A 24,867-nucleotide genomic window follows, 5' to 3' on the forward strand; every position below is an offset into this window, starting at 1 on the left:
ACAATTAGGAACTTAACTGCATGCATTGATGCGTTCCATACCATAGATGCTGTGTGTAAAAATCACTTTTTGTTCATCCTTAATTCACATACCTTTATCATTAAATAGAAAGATGGAATATAAAGTAGAAAAAATATTGATGTACGATAGGAATTTGTAGAAATGAATATAGTAGGTGTTGGGTGTGACTCTCCCAGATTTCGAAGTGTTTCTGCTTAAACTTAGTTACTTACTTACTTATTGTTGGCCATGGGAATCCATTTCATTGAGATCCCATTAAAGATTTTCTCAGCCTGCTTCCCTACTCTACTTAAATTAGAAAAAACAGATTAACAGATTCATGTATTTAATGTCCAACAATTTGATATCCATTAACTAAATTCTGGTCAGGATTCGTCATCAAAGCAAATCATGTCAATATGTTTCAGTTTAGCTCCAAGCCTGTTTGCTTTAAGTGACACAATGGTGTGGCTTTTAGAGAAGCTTTCAACAACACATTTGCAGAATTTCTTCATCGTATACAGTTCAGTGTGTGGCATGAAATCTCACTGAATTTGCAAACTCAAAGGGCGCTGGTTTCATATTTGACTGCACCAACTATTTTATCTTTAGCAATAAGCAGGTGAGAAATGTTGGGTGGCGTCTGATAGCAGGGTATGTCCCACAATTTAAAAACTTTTCTTCTGAGGTCCAGAAATTAGTGTTAATTCCACAATGTTGGCAGTCATAGCGATGGAGAAGAGATGAAATACCCGTGACACTAAGCATCCTTCAGCAGAGAATGCTCAGGTGTAAAATGTCCCAAAAAGTAACTGTATAATTTTTTGCCCTTTTCTCATGTGAAATGTGTAAACAGACAGTGAAGAGAAAGTAAATAACTCTGATACAAGCACATAAAATAAAACCCTCTGAGATTCACCTACAAATGTTGCACTTTCTGAACTTCTGGGGTAGTGTGACATTTTCGGACTGTATGTAATTTTTGATACTGGGATATCTACAGTAAGAGGTGGAATAAAAATTTCACAATGCTCCTTTCATCCCCCCCCCTTTTCTTCCCACATCCCCTCCAAGTTATGTCTTGCTAGGAGACGGCTGACAGCGAGGAAGGTGAGGAAAGGAGCAGTGCTGGAGATTACGGAGACATACGCAAAGTGGAGTTTGATCTTTGGTGGCCGGGCCAAAGCACCCTGTCCTCTTTCCCATGCAGGACAACAGCTTCTTACCACAAGGTAAATCAATAAATTAAAGTTCAACAGTAAGATTGCACTGCAGGTTTGAAGAGGTACGCATTTTGCTTTTTTATTCTTTCTTTCTTTCTGATGAAGTAGTGTGATCTAATACTAGCAAAACATGTAGGTAAACAAGATCGTTTTCCTCATCAAGTGAATTTGTGAGTGACTCATAATAAACACCTTATAAAACAGTTAAAATGATTTGTGAGGCATGGATACTGCAATTATGTCTGCTGTCAGGCCCTGTGATGAAGGAGCAGACACGTGTTAGCGCTTAAAACAAAACAACCCCCAACAATTCAGTCTGTAATTGAATTGAGAAAGGGAACAACAGGCAGACACAACTTTCAATCACTTGACTTTTTTTTTCAGTCGAGCTGAAGCCTGCTCATCTCTCCTTATGCCTGCCCTTTGCCGTGAACCCAACTCCCCCCTCCCCCAACCGTGCAATGACATAGTGTCATGAAAGAAATGACCTTTTTGCCATTTTAGATTTGCTGCAGATTTCATTTTCTATCTGAGGGCCTGTTTTATTTTATGTTCAGAGGCCTGAATTCAGGATTTAGCAAAGTTCTTGCTGCGCAGCCACCGGCAGTTCTGAGGCTCAGACAGCACATCACTGGATGTTGCTGTTGTCTTCTGTGCCGTTTGCCTCTGACATATTCATCTTTCCAATGGAGTGACCCACATGGTTCACCCCATCTTTGCGAGGAGGCATACGCTCATTGATGCGGTCCAAGCCCTTAGCCTCCTCAAAGCTGGTGATCTTGTGCTGGGGGGAGAACCCACGGATAGCTGAAAAACACAAATAAAGGGATCAGGATCTTCACGTAACTCCGCAGTTCCAGAGTGTTCTTAATATGATACATACCCTCCCAAGACATGAACTGCTGCTGTGATTTCCCAGGGATTATAACTAATGAAGATGTGTAAATTCAGAATGTGAGTCGTATTAGGAATCAGTGAGCTTATTTCATTAAATGGCTTGTATTTGTATAGTGTTTTACTTAGTCCCTATGGACCCCAAAGTGCTTTATACTACATTCAGTCATTCGCACACTGGTGATGCTAAGCTATATTGTAGCCACAGCTGCCCTGGGGCGCACTGACAGAGGTGAGGCTGCCGGACACTGGTGCCACCGGGCCCTCTGACCACCACCAGTAGGCAACGGGTGGAGTGTCTTGCCCAAGGACACAACGACCGAGACTGTCCGAGCCGGGGCTCGAACCGGCAACCTTCCGATTACAAGACGAACTGCCAACTCTTGAGCCACAATCGCCCCTAATTAATGGATTAGTATACTCTTTTTTATTAAAGTGCGCATGGTCACATGCTGTTGATATAAACTAATCACTCATCTCTGCAACTAACAATAGTGACATGGCAAGCATTCCTCATGACAGCTGCTTTCTTGTAGTTAAACTGCCCTTCCCTCAACTGATGTTCCTTAGACCTCAGTCACACAGGCCTAGAGACTGGTCAGCAACCCCCTGACAACCTCTGGTTACTAGGGAAAATCATGACTGGTGAGTGGGTGCCACTAGATGAAATCAGTCACAAAGATGGTCTCTGCACGAAAAACCATCGCGCAATTGCTTTGGTTGCTATCAGATTGCCAGGGTTGTGTGTAGTTTGTATGGAAGGTGGCCACTTGCATGCAAACACTTGCTAACTAACCACCAAGCAGTAGTGAAAAGAAAAAGTTTAATGCAAACCAGAAAGTGTTTGCCTTAAAAGTGTGTTTTGCTGCTGAACCCAACATGTTTCCAAAGGTAAATTTTCGTAAGCAAACGGCCTACGTTTCCTGTTTGCATTACAGCAGTAAGTGAGTCTTTGCAGACAATTTAACATCTTCCATGCAAAGTACATGTAACTGCAGCAGTCAGCTCGCAGCAAAATCAGTATAATACAAAGAAGGTTTTCTATGCAGCACTGTATACACCTTGGCAACCAATGTCACCTAGCGACAGCAAGTAGCTTCCTGCAACTACTTGTCAGCCATTCAGGGAATAGACATTTTTCACTAGCAACCAGTGGTTACCGTTGAGTCAGCTACTGGTCCTTAGGCAAACACCAGCAAACACTCACTGGTAGTTGTCAGGCAGTTTCCACCCAGTTGCGAGGCCTACAGACCTAGAGGATTTAAAAAAAGGTCTACAAAGTCTACAAGTCTGCATGTTTGTTACTTCAAGCTGTGATATACCTCTTTTTTAAATAATCCAGTCATAAACTGCATGGTAGAGAAAGTGACTTCAGTCAATGGTTTGTAATCTTGCCCTTTTTTCTCAATAAAACTGTCATGGTCCCTGTGCCTCCCCGGCCAGCCCAGTGTGGCCACAAGTGTTTGTTGTTTTTCTCTCACTCTGTCTCTCCTACCTGTCTGCCTGGGCGGAGCTCTGATTGGGCTCCTGCCCTTGGCCCACGCACCTGCAGCTGATCTCGAGCGGATTGCAGTTCTCTGGCTCTTAAGGCTGGGGCTCTGAGCTGTTCGTCGCTGGAATATTGAGTAACTCTCGTTAGTATTGCCTGGCTTCCTTGCGATTCTACTGTTCCCGTGTTTGCCTTCGACTTACCCTCGTCTGTGTAAACAGGTTTACCTGGATCAGCCCTTTTGTGACCCCTGGACCCCGTGAGTAGGAGAGTGAGCTGAGCTGCTTGTGTGGAGACTGTTTGGACGAGGAGCAGAGCGAGTGCGAAGAAGTGTGTCTCCCCAGCCAAGTGATCCCCGGGACCCTGGTGTTTCCCCCCCCCTTCACGTGTATATAGTGCACCAGTGTGATTAATAAAGTGTCGTTGAACTGTGCTACCTCAGTCTGCGCCTGAGTCCGTTCCACTCCCGTGACAGAATATTCCAGCCACCATGGACTCAGCAGATTCAGCTTCCTCCCCGTCTCCCTCCGCCCCGGTCACACTGGAAGCGATCTTACAACGCCACGAGCGAATGCTTGTTCACCTCAGCGAGAATGTCGCTGCCTTAACACTAGCAGCTGCTCAGCGCACTCCATTGCCGGAACCCTCGCCTACCAGCGAACCCGCCCAGGCGTCATCAAGCTCCGCAGTAAGTGCTGCCTCACCGGTTCCGGTCCCGGCTGTGTGTGAGTTTCATCTCCCCACACCTGAGCTGTTTTCAGGGGATGTAGGGAAGTGTGCGGGTTTCCTTATGCAGTGCGCTCTCCAGTTTCGCCAGCGGCCTCATGCCTTCTCTAATGACGGGAGTAAGATCTCATATTTTGTTCAGTTGCTACGAGATCGTGCGCTGACCTGGGCACAAGCCGTGCTGAGCGCTAGTCCCGAAATTACTTATGATGATTTTTTGTCTCTGTTCCGGAGTGTTTTTGATAAAGGCTCCACTGCTGCGGCGGCTGGGCTCCGCCTCATGAACCTGAAGCAAGGTAAGCGGAGCATGGCAGATTTTTCAGTTGACTTTTGGACACTAGCGACGCAAGCGGGGTGGGGGCAGGAAGCATTAAAGACGGCACTGCTAAACAATGTGAGTGAGGAGATTAAAGATGAACTAATGGTGCGTGAGTTACCCTCCTCTTTAGGTGCGATCATGTCCCTATGCATCCGAATAGACGATCGCCTGCGTGCACGGCGAAGCACGCAACGTCGCTTCGCTCAGCCTCGGCCACCGCGGGACGCCTCACCGGGGCCTGGAGCGGCACTCGAGCACGGCGAGGTTGAGGAGGAGGAGCAGCCCATGCAACTTGGACGTTCGCAGCTCTCACCCGCAGAACGTCAATGGCGTATGGCTGCCGGTGAGTGTCTATATTGCGGCCGTCAGGGCCATTTTGCCTCTTCATGCCGCGCACGGGCAAAAGGGCGCGCTCGCCAGTAGTTGAGAGAATACTGGTGGGCGATATAACTACTAAAAGTTCTCTCCCCCGGCTTATGTTGCCTGCAAAACTCACCATTAAGAATGTTACCCACTCTCTTCAAGCTCTAGTGGATTCAGGTGCTGAGCAGAGTTTCATTGACGCAGCTCTGGCAAAAAAGCTAAACATCACACTACACGCCCTACCCGATCCGCTTGCTGTCACAGCCCTGTCTGGGCAACGCTTGTCGGACATAACCCAAATCACGGAACCCCTGTCTCTTACTCTCTCGGGTAACCACTCAGAGCGCATCGAGCTTTTCGTGTTTCAAGCACCGCGCACCCCCCTTGTATTGGGTTATCCATGGCTGCTCCAACACAATCCGCACATCGATTGGAAGAAAGAGAGAGTAACCAGGTGGAGCATCGAATGCTACATGAACTGTCTCCAAGCTGCACCCGCTCCTACCACATCTCCAGGGCCTGACCAGCCGGTCGAGCCTCCGGAATTGACCTCGGTCCCGCGTGTTTATCATGATTTGGCTGAAGTGTTTAGTAAAGATGGGGCGCGTTCACTCCCCCCTCATAGACCGTATGACTGTGCGATTGATCTCCTGCCTGGGGCTCCGCTTCCCTCTGGTCGTTTGTACAGCATTTCTCAGCCAGAGAGGGAGTCTATGGAGAATTACATTGCTGACTCTCTCGCTGCGGGCATCATTCGGCCGTCGTCCTCCCCGGTGGGAGCGGGGTTATTCTTTGTTGCTAAGAAAGACAAGACCCTTCGCCCCTGTATCGACTATCGCGGGCTTAACAAAATCACTGTTCGTAACAAGTATCCTCTGCCCCTTCTTTCTTCTGCTTTTGAGTTACTTCAGGGTGCCACGATCTTCAGTAAGTTGGACCTGCGCAACGCCTACCATCTGGTGAGAATCCGTGAAGGGGATGAGTGGAAAACGGCCTTCAATACTCACCTAGGCCATTTCGAGTACCTTGTGATGCCTTTCGGCCTGACCAACGCCCCAGCCGTGTTCCAGGCTCTTGTTAACGATGTTCTCAGAGACTTTATTAACCGATGTGCTTTTGTCTACTTAGATGACATTCTCATCTTCTCCAAATCTAAAGCGGAACATGAGGTCCACGTAAGGCAGATCCTGCAGCGCCTGCTGGAGAACAGGCTCTTTGTTAAAGGAGAGAAATGTGACTTCCACATGGATTCAGTGGCGTTTCTGGGCTACATCATCACCAGAGGGGACTTGAAACCTGACCCGGCAAAAGTTCAGGCAGTGTTGGACTGGCCCAGACCACCCGATCGCCGGCAGCTTCAGCGCTTTCTGGGGTTTGCTAACTTCTACAGGCGTTTCATCAGGGATTTTAGTAAAATTGCTCTGCCTCTCTCTAGGTTAACATCACCCAAGGTGCCATTCCACTGGGACCTGCTGGCTCAGGAAGCCTTCTCTCGCCTCAAGGAACGGTTCGCCACCGCCCCGATCCTTCGCCAGCCTGACCTCACCCTGCAGTTCGTTGTGGAGGTGGATGCATCGGAGTCTGGAGTAGGGGCCGTGCTCTCCCAACGGTTCGAGGGTAAGCTCCACCCCTGTGCTTTTTTCTCTCGTCGTCTTTCCCCAGCTGAGAGGAATTATGACATCGGAGACCGCGAACTTCTGGCCGTAAAGCTGGCTCTGGAGCAGTGGAGGCACTGGCTGGAGGGAGCTGCACAGCCGTTCATTGTCTGGACCGATCATAAAAATCTCAAATACATCCGCTCGGCGAAACGGCTCAACTCACGGCAGGCCAGGTGGGCTTTGTTTTTCACCCGGTTTCATTTCACCATCACGTACAGGCCAGGCTCCCGTAATGTTAAGCCAGACGCTCTTTCCCGGCAATACGCCGCAGTCGGGGAGGAGTCCGACCCTGGATCTGTTCTGCCCACTTCCTGCGTTATTGGAGCAGTTACGTGGGAGATCGAAGAGCTCATCCGGGAGGCACAAGAAACCGACCCTGATCCTGGCACGGGCCCCCCTGATCGACTCTTTGTTCCGGCGGCTGTCCGGTCCCGGGTGCTCCAGTGGGCTCACACGGCCCGTTTTTCCTGCCATCCAGGAGTTAACCGCACCACTGCATTCCTGCGCAGGTATTTCTGGTGGCCCGCCCTCATTAAAGACTCACGGGAGTACGTCACCGCCTGCACCACTTGTGCTCGAAATAAGCACTCCAATCAACATCCGTCTGGATGTCTGCAGCCACTCTCCACACCCAGCCGACCCTGGTCCCACATCTCTCTGGATTTCGTCACTGGTCTGCCACCATCTGCAGGTAACACTACAATATTGACCGTCGTTGACCGTTTCTCCAAAGCTGCCCATTTCGTTGCGCTTCCTAAGCTCCCCACAGCCTTGGACACTGCCCGACTCCTCACCACGCACGTTTTTCGGCTCCATGGCATCCCTGAGGACGTTGTCTCGGACCGGGGCCCTCAGTTCACGTCGCGGGTGTGGAGGGAGTTCTGCTCTGCCATAGGTGCCAAGGTGAGCCTCTCCTCTGGCTTCCACCCGCAAAGCAACGGCCAAACGGAGCGCCTCAACCAGGAGTTGGAGGCCGCCCTCCGCTGTGTCGCCTCCCATAACCAGGCCATCTGGAGTGAACACCTGCCGTGGATAGAGTATGCTCACAACAGTCACACGTCCTCTGCTACCGGTGTGTCACCCTTTGAGGCGTCTCTGGGATACCAACCGCCTCTGTTTCCCATGGTTGAAGGTGAGCATACTGTTCCGTCTGTCCAACATCACCTCCGCAGGTGTCGCAGGGCCTGGCGGGCCACTCGGGCGGCTTTACTCCGGACGAAGGAACGGAATAAGGCACTCGCGGATCGCCACCGGACGGCCGCCCCTGAGTATGTGGTGGGGCAGAAGGTATGGCTCTCCACTCGCTTCGTGCCCTTACGTGCCGAATCCAGGAAGCTCTCCCCCAACTTCATCGGCCCGTTTGATGTCTGTGCTGTGATCAACCCTGCATCCGTCCGCTTGGCGCTGCCACGCAACATGCGTATTCATGATGTGTTCCATGTCTCTCAGGTCAAGCCGGTGGTCTCCAGCCCGTTGTGCCCTCCTTCCAGGCCCCCGCCGCCGCCCCGGCTCGTGGGTGGCCAGCTGGTTTACGCCGTCTCGCGCATCTTGGACTCCCGGGGTCGGGGTTTTCAGTACCTGGTTGACTGGGAGGGCTACGGGCCAGAGGAACGTTCCTGGGTGCCCCGGTCGGCTATCGTGGGTAGGGACCTGCTCCGTGACTTCCACCGCCTGCACCCGGGTAAGCCTGGTGGGTCGCCGGGGGGCTCCCGTTGAGGGGGGGGTACTGTCATGGTCCCTGTGCCTCCCCGGCCAGCCCAGTGTGGCCACAAGTGTTTGTTGTTTTTCTCTCACTCTGTCTCTCCTACCTGTCTGCCTGGGCGGAGCTCTGATTGGGCTCCTGCCCTTGGCCCACGCACCTGCAGCTGATCTCGAGCGGATTGCAGTTCTCTGGCTCTTAAGGCTGGGGCTCTGAGCTGTTCGTCGCTGGAATATTGAGTAACTCTCGTTAGTATTGCCTGGCTTCCTTGCGATTCTACTGTTCCCGTGTTTGCCTTCGACTTACCCTCGTCTGTGTAAACAGGTTTACCTGGATCAGCCCTTTTGTGACCCCTGGACCCCGTGAGTAGGAGAGTGAGCTGAGCTGCTTGTGTGGAGACTGTTTGGACGAGGAGCAGAGCGAGTGCGAAGAAGTGTCTCCCCAGCCAAGTGATCCCCGGGACCCTGGTGTTTCCCCCCCCCCTTCACGTGTATATAGTGCACCAGTGTGATTAATAAAGTGTCGTTGAACTGTGCTACCTCAGTCTGCGCCTGAGTCCGTTCCACTCCCGTGACAAAAACGAACACCACTTGCTACAATGTCCCTTGTCAGTCATCCTGCTACTTTAGTTTTGTTTAAAGTGCACAAATAATGTGTCGGATAAACAAAGCTGTAAATCTCTCACTCTTCGTTCATGAGTTAAGATTACCTCAGGAACTCAGACACAGGGGTGCATATTTCATGTTGATGTGCTGGGCCGTTTCTTGTTTTTCTGCATGCAACACTTTTTAGTACCAGATGGAGGCCATTTACAAGCCAAACCCAAAATAATGGGCTTTAGTCATGCATCTCTTAGCAGCACTTGACTTTGCAGTGTTTTCATTTATTATGAATATATATCCCTTAAAAAGTAATTCCTCTCTTTTAAGTAGTGTTTTTCCCTTTCTTGCCCACTTTCTAATTACTAAATGCAAATGTATGCTGCAGTCACTGTGGATGCTTATCAACGTCTTTTCATCTGTCCACAAGGAACAGGAATACTGCATTAGGTGTGAAACAGTTCCTTCCAACCTTAGTGCACTGACTCAAGAGTTACATGAACATGATACCACACCAGCCCCCCACCCAGCAAACACTGCCAGTATTTCCCTGCGATAAAAGAGTCTACATTACACACAACTGTGTTAAAATCCAGCTCACGGTCCTTTATAAAGTTCCATCTCTTCTAAAAGTTTAAATCCAATCATCTAGTTGGTTTTTCTGTTTAATCTAATCTCTGCAAAGTAAAGTGCCAGCCATACCAGATTAAAGAGTTATAAGAGTGGAGGAATTATTTTGTGGGCTGTTGTGCACATGAAAATGTTAGTGGCAGGTGGCCCCTACTCCAGGAGAACCTGATGATATACTGAGAGGGGTGGGAGATGGGTGGGGGTTTACCTTCTCCATCCTCATCATGCGTCTCGATGGCTTCAATGGCTTCAATGGTGGCTGAGGGGGGAGGAGGGGATCGGGTTACTCCTGATTAAGCCATGCAAATGTAAAATGCAGCCCCAGCGAAAAAGGCAGCTCGTGTTAGGCCGGATGAGATATTGGCAATGCAGCCAAACTCAGAGGAGCGCCATGCATTAGTACTGAGAGAAATACTGTCAATCTGGGGTTAGAAAAACTGTATGAAAAATTATTAAGACAGAGGCATGAAGAAAGAAACTGTGAGGGACAATTAGATGGCAGAAGTAGTAGGCTGAGAAAAACAAAAAAATATATATATACATATATTAGATAAGATGACAGAAATAACTTGTAGTTGCTTAGCACTATATTCAATTCCTTTGTTTCAAAATAATGGATAAAAAGCCTGTTAGGTGGCATCATTGTAATATTTCTAAAAGATTATAATACTTAGTTTTGAGAGTTTCATCTCTGTTTTCTTAAATTAATTGTTAAATGTATAAACAGTCTGGCCCCAAAGTGTATTCCTACCAGGGGCGTAATTTCCAGGGGGGTTAGGGGGGTTATGACCCCCTCACCACCAATAATCAGACCCAACCAATATAACCCCCCCAATAAAACTAATTATACTATAATTTCATAATTATTTATATTTTTGGAATTTATGTATTCATATATTTAAATTATTTATCTGTCTGACACTATATTTTTCTAGTACTGTATTGCAGTCCTTCATGGGCATAAAAGCCCAAAGAGGGACATTGTTTTGGAAATAAGTAATGTCTATAAACAGGGGTGCACCAGCGTTTGCGTACATAAGATTTTCTGGAGGAGAACAGACATTTGTTTAGAACTTTTAAAGATGTCGAAGAAGCTCCTTTAAGCAATTACTTTGGTGTTCCTCCACCTCCAAAGAAATGTCAGGAGTCCGGACCGCAAAAGAAGCGCGTATTCTCTGAAAAGTGGTTGCAGGAGGTGAGCTGGCTTCAAACAAACGATGAACGCACAGAGATGTGGTGCAGAATATGCCGTGAAAATCCCACTCTAGTGGACAAAAACAGTGCCTTTTATATGTACGCAAACGCACGTTGCAACTTCTTATCTGGTGCGCGTCTTTGATTTTGACAGCGCATGTGCACCTGCGGACCACTTATGTGCACCCCTGTCTATAAACTTTGTTTGCATCACATCAGTTTCGAACAAAATAAATAAATAAATAAAATAAAAGTGGTGTGCTGCTGTGAATTCGTTTTTCTGCCACCTATAAATAAGTCTCAAAAAAGCACAGCAGCTTAAATGTTAGGTCTGAACTTTGAATTCAAGACAACTTGTTCTGAGCACTGATGCAGTTGTCTTGCATATTTGTATGACTGTCATCATGTGAAACTATTAAAAAAACTAGAAGACTGGACCTTTACGTTAACTTAGGCTCTTCAGTTAAGAACGTCAGTAAGAGGCTAAAACAAAGCTAACTTAATTTAAGGTAGATTAGAAAAAAAGGCAGAAGAGAGACAGTTTGAGAGATAAGAGTCATGGAGGGGACTGATGTCGGTCATGAAGAAAATGATGGCGAACAGGCTTAGGCCCAGCCTCGTACTCACCACTCTGCAGTGTCTGTCTGCCTCCAGAAAGAACCCCGCTTGGCAGCATGCCAGTGGGCGTCAGGCCCTTAAGTGTCAACACATTTTCACTCTCCTCTCTGCAGGACAGACAGAGGCCAGCAAACAGATCAGAAAATGCAGCTAAACGATTTTACTGGATGTCCCCACTCTCATAACAGTAGATATACATACAGAGTGCACTCTAGATTGGAAAAAAAAAAAGTTTTTTTGGAAATCATACCTCCCTCTTCCCTCTTCCCGCTCCACCACAACCACCCACACATGCAGGGCCTTGGAGTAGGGGTATGTCACCAGGGTGCAGAGGAGGCTACCCCCCCCCCCCCCCCTCTGTCCCCTTCTGGCTGCCTCTGCCTCAATTTTATCCCACAACTTAGACATTCACATTACTCACACTCTCATTACACATACATATAGGATCTTGGGGGTGGGCACGATACACGGAGTCCAAAGTACCATCAGGGTGTACACCCCACCCCTGGCATCGTTGCCCACCTCTCAATTTTAAATACACGTAGACATTGAGGGCTAGCAGGAGGGACCATGCGCTTACCTGCTGCTCTCTGGCAGGTAGCTCCAAGCCCTCCTGGGTTTTAAATGCACCTTAGAACATACATGCATCAACATTACAATGAGCGGGTGGAGGGAGGTTCGGAGTCTTCTCTCACCCCCGTTCTCTGCGACCTGCTGGAGCAGGGGGGCTAGGACTAGGAGGAGGAGTTGGCCGTCCGACTGCGGTCTGGAGTGTGGAGCCTTCCTGCTGCTGCGGAGTCGGGGCGGTCTGCCTCCCCCCACCGCAGGGAAAAGGGAAACACCACCTGGGTCTGGGTGCAGTTCCCCCCTCCAGGGGCGGGGGCACCTAGACCCGGTTTGTAGAGTACGCTTGGGGAGTGTGATCGTGTGTACAACGTCTCTTTATGTCTGTCTCCACGTTGGTTGAGTGTGGAGTAAGTGCATATGAGAGCATGAGGGTGGGAATGGATGTTTGTATCTGTGTGTGCCTGTATGTCTGTGTCTATATGTCAGGTTGGGTGTCAGGCGCCACCTCTCTGGGGACATCTCAGGCCCTCCAAGGTTTGGAGGCCTATCTCCCCCTACCACCACTTCCCCTGCCAGTGGCGGACCCCCTCAGACATCGGTGCGTTGGTGGTTCTTTGTGTCCGGGGATGGGCGTCCAGGTACACACCGGCTCACTCCTTGGCGGCCGCTTATCGGGGCCTGGAGCCTGGGGCTCGCTCGGGCCACTTCGGAGGTGGGGTGCCCCCGGCCTCTCGGCCTGGGGCTCGGTCACTCAGGCGCAGCTGGCTGCCGGCGGAGCTCACGGGCGCGTCACTGCAACTCCCCCTGGCTTCTGCTCCGCGGCTGCTGAGTGAGCCCTCATCTGGGACTCTCCTCAGCTCTTTCCGGGACAGTGGCGCAGCTGCCCCTCTGTTGGTCTTCCTTGGTCTCTTGTGTTCTGGGGGCCTCTGGATGTCTGGAGTTTTGATCTCCTCCATACCTGCTTCATGCCCTGGAGGACGGGGCTGTGGCCCCCCCACACCCTCTAGCAGATTATTACATGAAGGAACCTTTTAAAAAAACAAAAAAGCGCGTCCATGCTCACAGGTGTACACACGGGTGATTACACCCACAAACTACACCCTTTTTGGCTCCTACCTCAAAGCACACTGTGTTCTGTTGATCTTATGTGCTGCACAATAATGTTTAACATTTAGTATTTACTGTCATATTCCCATATATCATTGTGATGTTGTTTATTCTATTACTCTTGTTCTCTTCTGCTTGCTTTCTTTTTTCTTTCTCAGCAGGTGATCCAGGTGATTGATATATGCTTTTTTTTTTCTCTGCCCGTTCTGTTGGTTTTTGTCTTTTGCCCTTCTCCCCCGTCCCTCTTCTCAGCTGTTTCTCTTTCCCTCTTTCTTTCTCCCCTTCTTTCCCCCAGTCAAGTCTGTCCCGTATTCAGTAAGTGAAAATAAAATAAACAATAAAAGGTGAATCAAATGGACCATTACGGCAAGGCTGGGATGGTCAGTTTGGTAAAGTAAATCCGTTGGGCATCTTTCTTTGCCTTTAGACAACAATTCTGATGGCAAAAGAGCCAAACGGGACAGGCCAAAAAAAAAAAAAAAAAAAAAAGGAAATCATACCTCTACACACGTGTAAATAATGTACCTGAGAACAGAGAACATTTTGGCCATCTTCCCGATAGCGCGGATCTTGTTTTTGATCACTTCCTTGCGTTGTGCAGCTGCGTTGGCTGCAAAGGAACATGTATACGGTCATTAAAGGCTTTCTGAATAAGAGATGGTGTCATAAAGCTTCACAGTGCATGAAAAACTAGTTTGAAGCCTTTAGACACAAAGAATGTTCTGTTAATTATCTGTCACCTGATAATAATGTGTGATATTATAATAGGTTCTAGGTCACTGTCATACTTTACAGCAAGCTTTCTCAAGTTTTCAAAACATTTTTTAGCAAGCGTTCATATAAATATGCTCAAACCATTTGAGTTCATGTGATGTTTTTTGTTTTTTTTTGCTGGCTAATAGCTTTTTAGCTGTGAATTTAAACAGCATAATGATGAGCTGTAAAGGAATGAAATGTCCAGTAAATTCATTCCTTGCTAGAGTCGTGGGCTGCATAAAATCATAAAATGTCACTAAAGGCCAGCATTGACCGCCACTGTCCACATTTCACTGGGAGATTTACAAAAGGGCGACAAATCAAAGAAAGGCCTCAATCCTCGACCCCTACAACGAGAGGTTTTATTATGCTGTGAAGGTGCATTTTGCTGGCATGGTTTGGGTCCACTTGTCGCCTTCTAGAGAAGGGTTGCTGTAAATCAATACGCAGCTGCTCAGAGTCATCACCTTCATCGTATTGACAAGTTTAAAAATAGTGTAAAACTGCAATGGCCTTAACAGTCTCCACATCTTCAACCCTTTTCTGGAGATTTAAGATTGACGTGTTAGGGCATTTTCACACCTGGAATTCGTTTACTGTGGTTTTACTGTGGTCTAAATCAGTTGAAGAGTTTGTAAACTTGTAGCCTTTAACCTGCACTTTGGTTTCTTTTAACACAGAGAAAACTAAAAGCGACCTGCATTACCTCAATACAAACCACGTGAGGACATTCAGTCCACTTATTGGCCAGATGGACTTGTGGGTAACGCTGAGAATTTACCTTAATTGTCAAAGCCTGGTTAATACACTTGGTGTGCACTGCACCTCTATGACATTCTGCTGAAACACAGAACGCAAAGTTTACCTGGCTATAGGAAGTCTTTTGGCTCAGCATTCACCCGCTACAAGCAAGTATGTTTGAAATCAGACATACACTACCTCCTCCCCAGCGTCTCTGTGTGGTTGTTTTTGTCCACAAACCCGTGATTACTGTGTTCATCAATCAATGTTAACGTTACCATAATGAGATACAATAGGTTAGCCTTTCCTTCAATATTTCACACATCTGTAGTTTAGTGTATGAAAAGTTTAAATGAACAATAATAAATACTAAAAAATGAAAAATGGCATGTTTATTTACAAAACATCTTACCATCAAAAATCTCATCTTCATCATTCATGAGTTCATCATCAGAGCAAATGCTCAGCACGTTCACCAGCATTTCTGTGACTGGGATAAAAAATAGAGAGTGCAACAAAGGTAAAGTCACTGAGCAATGAGCCGTGGAGAAAACTGACCCCCCCCCAAACAAACCCAGACAAATACAAATACCTTTTTCTCCAACAAACGGCAGAGACCAGGTGAAGACATCCATGAAGTTGGGCAGCCAGTAGGGATGGGGTGAGCAGTTGAACTGTCGGATGTTCATCACATTATTTTCATATTTAAGTACAGCAGCTGTTGGGGCAGGTGAGACACAGAAGAGGAAAACTTTCCATAAAGTCTCATAACATTTTATGGCATTAATATGTAGTTATAGATCTGATGAAGGCAACATAAAATTCCTTTTACATAGATCCATAGAGCAGATATGAAGTATTCATATAAAAGAGAATAGAGTTCATTAAATGGTCTAATGAATAATTTAATAAAATTCCATTCAAGTGTATTTATATGACATCAGATCACGTAAATGGTTGCCTCAAGGAGCTCAATGAGTGCAAGGTAGGGAGAAAACCCCAATAATCAGATGAACCTCTGTGAGCACGCAGTGATTTAATGGCATGCTGCAGTGGTATATAAATGTGAGAAGAGGTGAGTAGATATGCAATACTTAGTGTATCATAGGAAGTCCTGCAGCAGTCTGAACCTATAGCAGCATTACTAAGGGAGGGTTCAGGGTCACCTGATCCACCCTAACTGTAAGCTTGATCTAAAAGGAAAGTTTTAAGCCTAATCGGAAAATTAGAGAGTGCATCTGTCTCCCGAATCCAAACTGGGAGCTGGTTCCACTGAAGAAGGGACTAGAAGTTAAAGGCTCTGCCTCTCATTCTACTTTTAACTATCCTAGTACCACAAGTAAGCCAGAAGGCAAAGGGGGAAAGTGCTCTATTAGGATAGTGTAGTGATACGGGGTCTTTAAGGTATGAAAGGGCCTGATTATTTATAATCTTGTATGTGAGGATAAGGATTTCTAGATTAGAATAGCAAATTTATGTAGATTTCAGATTCAATAGTGCCACTGCTGCCCAGTGAAAGCATGATGTAGCGAGTAGAAAGCCAATATTTAACATATGGTATGTTAAAACTCTAGTGAGTGAGGTAATCATTTGTAAACTTTCCCGCTACATACAAGCGAGTTAGAGTTAAGACACTGCTTGGCACTCTGCCTCTGTCTGTTCAGCTGTGATACACTCTGCTACATGTGTTGCTCACAGCCCTGACAGCACTGTAAACACTGGTAGTAACTTTATTTCTCTGCATCTCCGTTGATGCATAGCAACTACGGCATATCACAGTTGTGATTAAAATCATTTAATGATAATAACTGTGACATAACTGTGTCACCACGACTCAAGCGGTCACAGAATAGTTTTAATCTTGAGTATTATTTGATTTAAATAAGCCTATTGAAGATAAATTTACATACTTTTTTTGTGTTAAAATCCTGCTCCAGAGTTATTAAGATTCAGTGTGAGATTCATTCTGACGTGTCCTCAGAGGAACCATAACATGTTTATACTCAGTGATGTTAAAGAGAGGGGAGAAAAATAAAAGAAAGTCAGCCACTAGATGGCCTAGCAGAGGCAGGGGACTGCTGACACTGTTATATCAGGAGGAATAAAGCCACATGGAGATAGTCAGCAATGCCGACAGTCCCTCCCACGTTCCCCATCTAACATAGCCTATGGCAACCAAGACACAGATCTGAGAACACAAACAAACGGGGCCTCCCTGATGCATTTTTATGCCTGCACACAGCTACATGCAGTTGCACTAACTCGTGCACTGCAGTTTGTATTGTTAAAAACATTTTAGTACGTAAGTCTGAGGAGCCTATTGGCAATCTTTTTAATCAGATGTAGGGCCACGTTTTAAGGTTTATAAAATGCCAAAATGTGCTTCTGATGATCTACAAATCTGTTATTTTTCATCAGTTAGTTACAACCTAGATTCAGCTAAAATGAAAGTGGTGCAGGTGTTCCACTGGAGGAATCTCTCTCCTTTCCAGCAGCAGACTTTACTATTTTCTGTTGCAACATTTAATAAACGAACGTGTTCATTCTACATGGCGTAATATAATTCGGACCCATATTTGTCATTCTAAATAAAAACAGCAGCAAGAAAGCAACACAATATCGCACACAGGAAAAAAACAACAACAAACCAACAGAACTGCACATGATGATGAAAAATGGGGCCAAAACAGATGAAGAGATATTCTGACCTTTGTTATTGTAAACATCCAGGTAGTTTGGCGCTGAGAAGATGGTAATGAGGGATGGGAATCCAGTCGTCTGACTTTTACGGTACATCCGGTAGCTTCAAGGCCATTACGTGGAGGTGAAGACAGAAGAAAAGCAGAGCATTGCTCTTAAATAGGTAAACGTTCATTTATTTTTGTTTGTGTGCATAGGTGTGTCTTTCCGTGCTTTTTGTAGCGATTACATACCCAGCATCTTGTGCTTCGTGCGCTCGGATTATGGATAATAAGTTATTGCTCTGTAGGAACTCACATACAGCTGGATAACTGAAAGATAGTCAATGAAAACTGTGTTAAGAGGTGACAACACGAGGTAAAAATAACAGAGTGGTGCAAGCAACAGAGAATGGGAGTGACTTGGTATAATTTTATTTAAGGTGTGACTTACTAATTTCATATCTGGTTTCACTCTCAGATTTCTAAGAATTTTGCACGGGTGATGCAAGTGTGTGAAAAAGCATCTGATATCTACCTGGTGTGATAAAATAAATATATAAAAGCCAGATAGCGGCAGTCAGACCTTCCTGCCTCTCAGCTCCGTCCTTACAGGAAATGTGCTGCTAAAGACTGTGGCTGCTTTGTTTGTCTATGTAGTGCTTCGCAAAAAAGGGCTGCTCCACCTTCGTATCTTTGTGTGCACTGTTCTGTATATCAAAGTTCAATTCCTTATAATCATCTCACTTTATTGAACTGGAAGTGTTTGAGGTATTTCTGTCGACTAGAATTGATATTTTCACTCTGCCATTACTCCAAACATCTCAGAAATTATAACAAATGTGGGGTCTCCCAGGCAGTGTCGGTGAGAGAAAAACTATAAATGGACTTAAAGCATCTGCTTCAAACATTTTGGTGCTGGATAAGGTGTCCTCAGAGGTCTTGAAAGCAGGCCGGAGCACAAAAAAGACCGACAGCATATTAGGCAGGAGTGCTCATAATGTTCAGCCTATTAGTGGATGTGTTTCAGCTACAGCTATAAAAACAACAACAACAAAAAAACGAGTATATGAGTATAATCTGAAATGGAACCTACTTGATCCAATCCTTGATTTTACTGTCACACAACCTCTCTAGTTCTGCTTAAGATACGTTCATTTCCAAAAAACAAATTAAAATGTGGCTGTATGCCATAGTGGTATTCCTTATTTGTTTATGTATTTTGTTTTCTAGCCAGATGGACAAGAATATGTCCCATGAAGACTAACAATGCTAACACATGACTTCCAGTGTTACAGTTCAGGCCAGAGTTTCATAGCCATGAATCATGGAGCAGTGCATCAGGCCTCCCTAACACAGGAGGGAGAAATAATGACAAGTGGATCACCTTCAGCTACCAACCACAGTAGGGTACATTTAGCAGTTGTCACCTGAGATTTGTAACACCTGAAAGGTTGTCGTTCAAAAATCACATTATCTCTTCAAACTGAGTCTTGTAGATTTAAAAGAAAAAGAAAAAAGAAAAAAGGATTTTAGAGAACAGTTTAATTAGCCCTTTTAAATGCAGCAATTACTGCCCTCAATGCAACATCACCTCAATCTGTCACTTCTCTAAAAAGTTTTTTTTAAAGTCCTTTGTGATCTCTTTATTTCAGCTGCTGCTTTCAAGAAGTTACAAGAATGATATATTTTAGTCCCTCAGTTCCAGCTACACACCTCGCACACATCGCAAACTAGGCTGTTTCCAGTGTAATTGATTGCCATACACTCTCTCTTACCCTGATGTTCTTCCACTGACCTATCACAGACAACAGCTGTAGATACCGAAGGGCCTAACATTACAAAACAGCTCCAATATATGGACCCCAGATGTTGGTGATTTCAGCTTTTCATACACGAATGTTCACTAAATGCAGTTCTTTTTAACAACTACTAGGGGATGAGGGGTGTAGCTTAAAATGACATCCTGACCTATTGAGGTTTTGTAGACATGTGACCACTAACTTGTTGGCCATTTTGAACATGACAATCATGGCGACAATGTAGGCTCAATTGAATAAGGCATGTCTACAAACATAGCAGTTAAACTATGAGCTGAGCTGTATTAAAACTTGAATCAGTGTAACATTAAAAGGAAACAATTTGTCTTTAACCTCCTAGGACCTGGCGTCCACATATGTGGACATCACATTTTGGGTTATTTAGACCAAAATACTCAATTTTGCTCTACAAGGGCCTGATATCCACTTACGAGGACATTATACTGCCACTGATCTATCGAAATTTTAAACGAATGTCCTCATATGTGGCTCTTATTTTTCTTAGAAACAAAAATCAGGTTAAAAAAAATCTGGTAATTCTTTGTTTTTACATTCATCAGGTCCCAATCAGCCCAAATATCAAAGAGAAATTAAAAATGCATGCCATGGAAGAGTTCGGGTCTTAGGAGGTTAAAGTAAAAGCTGTGCTTTTTAAAACGTTCACAAGCTCTGAAGCACAAATTTTACTTTGAAGGTTATCCTTCTCCACTTCCAGATCGCCTTGCACTTTTTCAAGTTTTACTACTGCTCGGCTGATAGATAAAGTGTTTGCAGTCAAACATGCAGGCAACCATGGCAATCTACTGGGAGGTTTTTGGTTCACCGCCTTCTTTGCAACTGATTTCACCCAGTGAGAGCCAACAACCTCCGGGAACTACTGCAAACCAATTGGGGAATGTTTCCCTAACAACCAGTGGTTGTACTCCATCTAATCTGGTGAACAAATCTCAAACAATGTGCACATAAAGTCATGGTGTGAAACCTCAATAGAAGTCTAAACAGATTTCGACCTTAACTTATGAAAAACTTTGCTGGTGATTTTATGGTGTCAGTCACTCATTTTGGGGCCTGTTGAATAAAACACGAAGTCCATTATATAAAATCTCCTTACTCTAAATGTCAGAACGGGTGTGTTTATTGGCTAACAACTTGTGATCAACAAGTCATTAGCCAATGAACAGCAAGATCAAGCTCTCGCTCATCACATCCAGTTTCAGAACACAAAGACAGCGAAAACGCTCATCTCAGGGACTTAAAATGGGACTTCATTTAATGTGACGTTGGCTACGTCTATGTTGTACTTTGTAATATTTATACTGTTAGTTAATCTCTCCACTATGCTTTGATATATAACTAGTTAGTTAGTTTTGTCTAAAATAGAAATATCTTCACTTTACACTGACAATCGTCAGAAAAGTAGCTGCTTTGAAAAGCTTGATTGAAATTATTAAAAAAATGTAAACATAATCGCTTCAGCGCTTTCATCTTTCTCCGAATCTCTACAACATAACCCTCCCCAGCAACAATCCTCTCCTCCTGCACTTCCCTAAAGTCGCTGCCATCCTTGGACCCATCAAACTTTCAGAAGTGTTTAAAATATTTAAGCCCTCAAAGGTTTGTGCCGGAAGAAACAACAAGGAGACTGCTGTGCCCTAAGCACCTGGCGAAACTATGCCATCCACCATATGTAAGTAGGTCGCACGGGCAACCCTCCTTTAGTGGCCAATATACAAACCACAGGATTAGCTTGAATGTGTTGAAACCCTTTCCCTTATTGCTGCACCGTTACCGATCTGCAAAACGCTGTTCTCAAAAAATGTTATATAACAGATTCTATTAAAAAACACATCCACAATGCATTTCTGCAGTTTTGCATCACACATACTGAAGATTAAGCCTGTTACAGCTGCAAACAGCATTTTTCTTTTTTTGTTTTCTTTCCATGTCGTGTAACAAGATAAAAATAAAGAACTCATCATGCACTGATGTACTTTTTTTTCCTTTTCTTTTGTCCGCTCTATCTATTGATTACTGCAAAGGAAAAGAATACCCACACAATGCCTGCCTGCAGCTCACATTCTTTTTCTTGCCTTTGTGAAAACACACAATAATGTGTCGGTGAGCCTGTGAGTGAGAGAGCGCGAGGAATCTGACAAGTGAGTATGAGCGAAAGAGACCGAGAGAGCGATGGAAGTGGCGTGTTGTGAGTGTGAAACAGAGTTTTTTTTCCCCTTTCACCTTAGAAAATCCATCTGCCAGGCTGGTGGTCATTAATCTCATTTCCCCCCACTATAAAAGCTATGAAATCATATAAACATATCCATAATCACTTAGCTGACTCACCACTTTTCTGATTGCACCTTGGCGCATGAGAAATGTTTAGTTAGTGCTTTGATATCATAATAATAAGACTGACAAGAATAAAAGGCCAAGGTAAACAAACACACGATGTGATGTATTTGCCTATACTTTATGAGACAACAGATTTAATGCAGAACCTTAAATCATATGCAGCATTACTACATCACATTACTGAACAAGATAAGCCTGCACTTATGCATTTCATCCAAGGCTGAAAAATGAAGTCAATGTACAAGTGCCAAGAACTGCAATTCATCAAAGGTCACTTGAGGAACAAAAAAGGACCTGCCTGCAACAACAACAAAAACAACAGAAGAAAACAAAAAGAAGCAAATGTCCCTGTATGTGATAACTGTATCACAGAAAAGCCAAAGGCAGGCATGCTGTTCCAAACTATGGGAAAAAACAATTTCATTGCTAACTGCGTTCATGGAAGACACATTCGGGAAGTCTAATAATTATATGTGCAAAATTATTTGATCCCCCATGAAATTGAAAGATTTTGTCTAAATTTTTAAGTATTTTTTCAAACAGAGAAAAATATTTTTCTTGTTTTTTCTTACTAATTTTCTTTAGAAAGCATACATTATTTCTATTTGCAAAGAATAACAGAATGATTTCAGAAAAACAAAAATTACCAGGGTTAATCTTATTAGCCTCCCTGGAAAAAAGGACCTTTTTATTGAGTAACTGCACCAACCACTACTGTGTAATGATGTGCTTTAACTTTGTGATGCTCAAAAGCTTGTGAAATAAAACCGAGGGGTTATCTTCCAATTTATACAGAGTATAAAAACTTCAGCAAATGTTTGAGCCGTCACTTGAGAAAGCATCGTGCCACAAACAAAATAAATCAGTTTTTACTTGAGAAAAAGAATTGTTGATGCTCACAAAGCAGGAGATGGTATCACAGATACCTTGTGAGAAACATCATCAAGAAATTCAGAGAGAGCAGGCCAAAAGAGCTCTTTGGTCATATCAACACTGCTTATGTTTAGAGAAAGAAGGGAGAGGTCAAAAGAAGACCGACCCCACAGTGAAGCATGGTGGTGGGTGTATTATGCTGTGGGAATGCTTTAATGTGTCTAGCATACAAATTCTCATCAAAGTAGAAGTGATCTCCAAAAAAGAAGGATTTTGAAAGAAAACATAAATCAGTCGCTTTGTCTCCCAACATGACAATGCCCCAAAACAAATGTTGCTCTTTGTTCAGAAGACCAAAGTGGACGTTAATGACAGGGTGATTCAAGCCCTCATTTGAATCCCATTGAACGGGCATGAACTGAAGATCAAGGTCCATACCAGATGACATCAACTCTGGAGGAGCTTGAAACAGGGATTGCTAAGGAGACATGTGTGGCAAATGATTTCAGCCTGTTATCCAGCAAAAAGGATACACAATTAACTGTCAGCATCAGGGGAGATAATGATTTTGAACCCTGGCAGTTTAAAAAAAAATTTTTTTTTGTGTATGCAGAGTAACATAATGTAAAAAAATGTGGGCTGATAATTCTGTCCTCATCTGTACCCGACTGCATCTTCGATACACTGCGTTTCCTGCTCGATTTCTATTACAATTTTTGTCATTTGTCAATAATACAGAATGAGGTTCTCTGTGTAGCATGCATCCTGTAAGCTTAGCAAGAGTCATAATGATGGAGAGTTATGTTTGAGAGCGAAGGCAGGAACTAAGCCATGGGGAGATAGATGACTATTATAGCAGCAGCCTCCACACATCCACAGAATAATCCTCACTGAGCTCCCATCTCCTGGTGAACAGCTATCAGTGACCGTTTAACAGGAGTGAAAGGAGAAGTTAAAACACTTTATTGGCTTCTCTTTGTTCGTCTTCACTATTCTCAAGTACCTGCGTTGTGTTTTACTCTTTGTGTGTGTGTGTGTGTGTGTGTGTGTGTGTGTGTGTGTGTGGGGGGGGGGGGGGGGTCTAAACTGCTATCCATTTTCCAAAGAATAATATATTGAAGTTCACCTCAGTTTTGTAATATAATCAACACCTTCAGACATCTGAAACTTGCTTTATAAGAGAATTCAACCACAGTAAACAAGTTTATCTTATTGCTGCAAAGAGATCTCATATGTTTAATTGGAGTTTGGTTTTATCCTGCAGGGAAACATTAATACAGAAATCTGAAAACCTCTGCTCCTGCAGCAAGGTGATCTCCGAAACAGAAAACAGTGTTCTTGAAGCTCAAACAAAAATAAAAATGAAAATGCTTTGGGAGTGTTGTAAATGCTATGCAAATTAGACTCTAACACACTAATATACACAAAACTGTCAGAACGGTTTTAGTTAGGCCTCAGAAGCAGATAACACTTCTTTAAAACTGTTACAACTGGACAAAAAAGGACACTTTCTTAGATATTAGTTTCGGTGCCTGAAAATACACAGGAATTAAATTAAAAATGGATTATAATGGGAACTACAATTATCCTACACACTCTGTCCAGAATGCCATTTACTCTTTGATAGAAGAGCAAGTCTTCATGTCTTTCTGTGATTTGAGCAGATCTGCAGCTCCCACGCATGGCTCTGTGCTGTTCTGAACCTTCATTAAGAAAACTCTCACCATAACTGCCACCTAATCTCTTCTCCTCACCACCACCTACTTCCACGGCTCTCTTCCACCTCACAACAACATTAGGACAGCGCTCACTCTTCCTCTGCCTTCCTATCATCTTGATATGTTACCAGGGCATCGTTTCTGCCTCAGTTTTTATTTGACATATTTACCACTGCTTTATCACCCACGCTAACCTCAGGACATGGGGACTCCTTCACTGATAGACACTGTAAGGGTCAGGGATACGCTTATCTGTCTGAATCCTTCTGTGTTCATGTTAGCTGTGTCCACATTTGATTTGTGCTCAGGTATAAAAAAAAAATGTTTGATATCTATTAATAGTTTATAATCCTAACATCTATTTTTGCTATTAAGAGCTCATTTGCATGGGTTCTGTGCAACAGTCAAATTTCACCCAACATTATCCTTGAAAGATTAAATGAGATCATCAACACTGATAACTAAGGGTGTTAACTTTAAATGCATGTCATCCCTGTCCTCCCATCTTCTTCCATCTCTTAACTGTACTCCAAGTAGAAAGAGTGTGACATACACACAATTGATGAATAGCCACCTACTTCAAGATCAAAGCACATGCGCTTCTATCTTTCTTTTTTTTTTAAAAGCTTGCCCTATTTATATCAGCCTGGATTTATTGTAGACAGCTTCACAGTGTGAGCTGCAGTCTTTCCTTTAAAACTTACAATTAGAGACCGGGGGTCATGTTCAACATACCAAGGATATATTTTTTATTATCAAATTTTGCTAAACCTCAACTGCAATCACGACTCTGTAAGCGGTTAAGAGATTTCTCCAAATAGGGAGATGCTGGCTGCAGATAAC

The 24,867-nt window shown here is 44.4% G+C and overlaps 1 protein-coding gene across 1 annotated transcript in view; it reads right to left on the reverse strand.

The window, feature by feature from the left end:
• Positions 1–1,225: 1,225 nt before the first annotated feature.
• The window catches only part of ppp3ca (protein phosphatase 3, catalytic subunit, alpha isozyme), a 43,228-nt gene continuing 19,586 nt past the window's right edge, over positions 1,226–24,867 (reverse strand). The window contains exons 8-15 of the mRNA XM_080866355.1: positions 17,517–17,594; positions 17,292–17,386; positions 15,176–15,301; positions 14,996–15,073; positions 13,612–13,696; positions 11,422–11,519; positions 9,809–9,859; positions 1,226–2,030 (exon numbers count right to left, since the gene is read on the reverse strand). Coding sequence (XP_080722481.1) covers positions 1,852–2,030; positions 9,809–9,859; positions 11,422–11,519; positions 13,612–13,696; positions 14,996–15,073; positions 15,176–15,301; positions 17,292–17,386; positions 17,517–17,594 — 790 coding nt within the window. The 3' untranslated portion in view covers positions 1,226–1,851. The remainder of the gene's footprint in view (positions 2,031–9,808; positions 9,860–11,421; positions 11,520–13,611; positions 13,697–14,995; positions 15,074–15,175; positions 15,302–17,291; positions 17,387–17,516; positions 17,595–24,867) is intronic.

Source organism: Rhamphochromis sp. 'chilingali', assembly GCF_963969265.1.
Source record: "Rhamphochromis sp. 'chilingali' genome assembly, chromosome: 19".
In the NCBI taxonomy this organism is placed as follows: Eukaryota; Metazoa; Chordata; class Actinopteri; order Cichliformes; family Cichlidae; genus Rhamphochromis; species Rhamphochromis sp. 'chilingali'.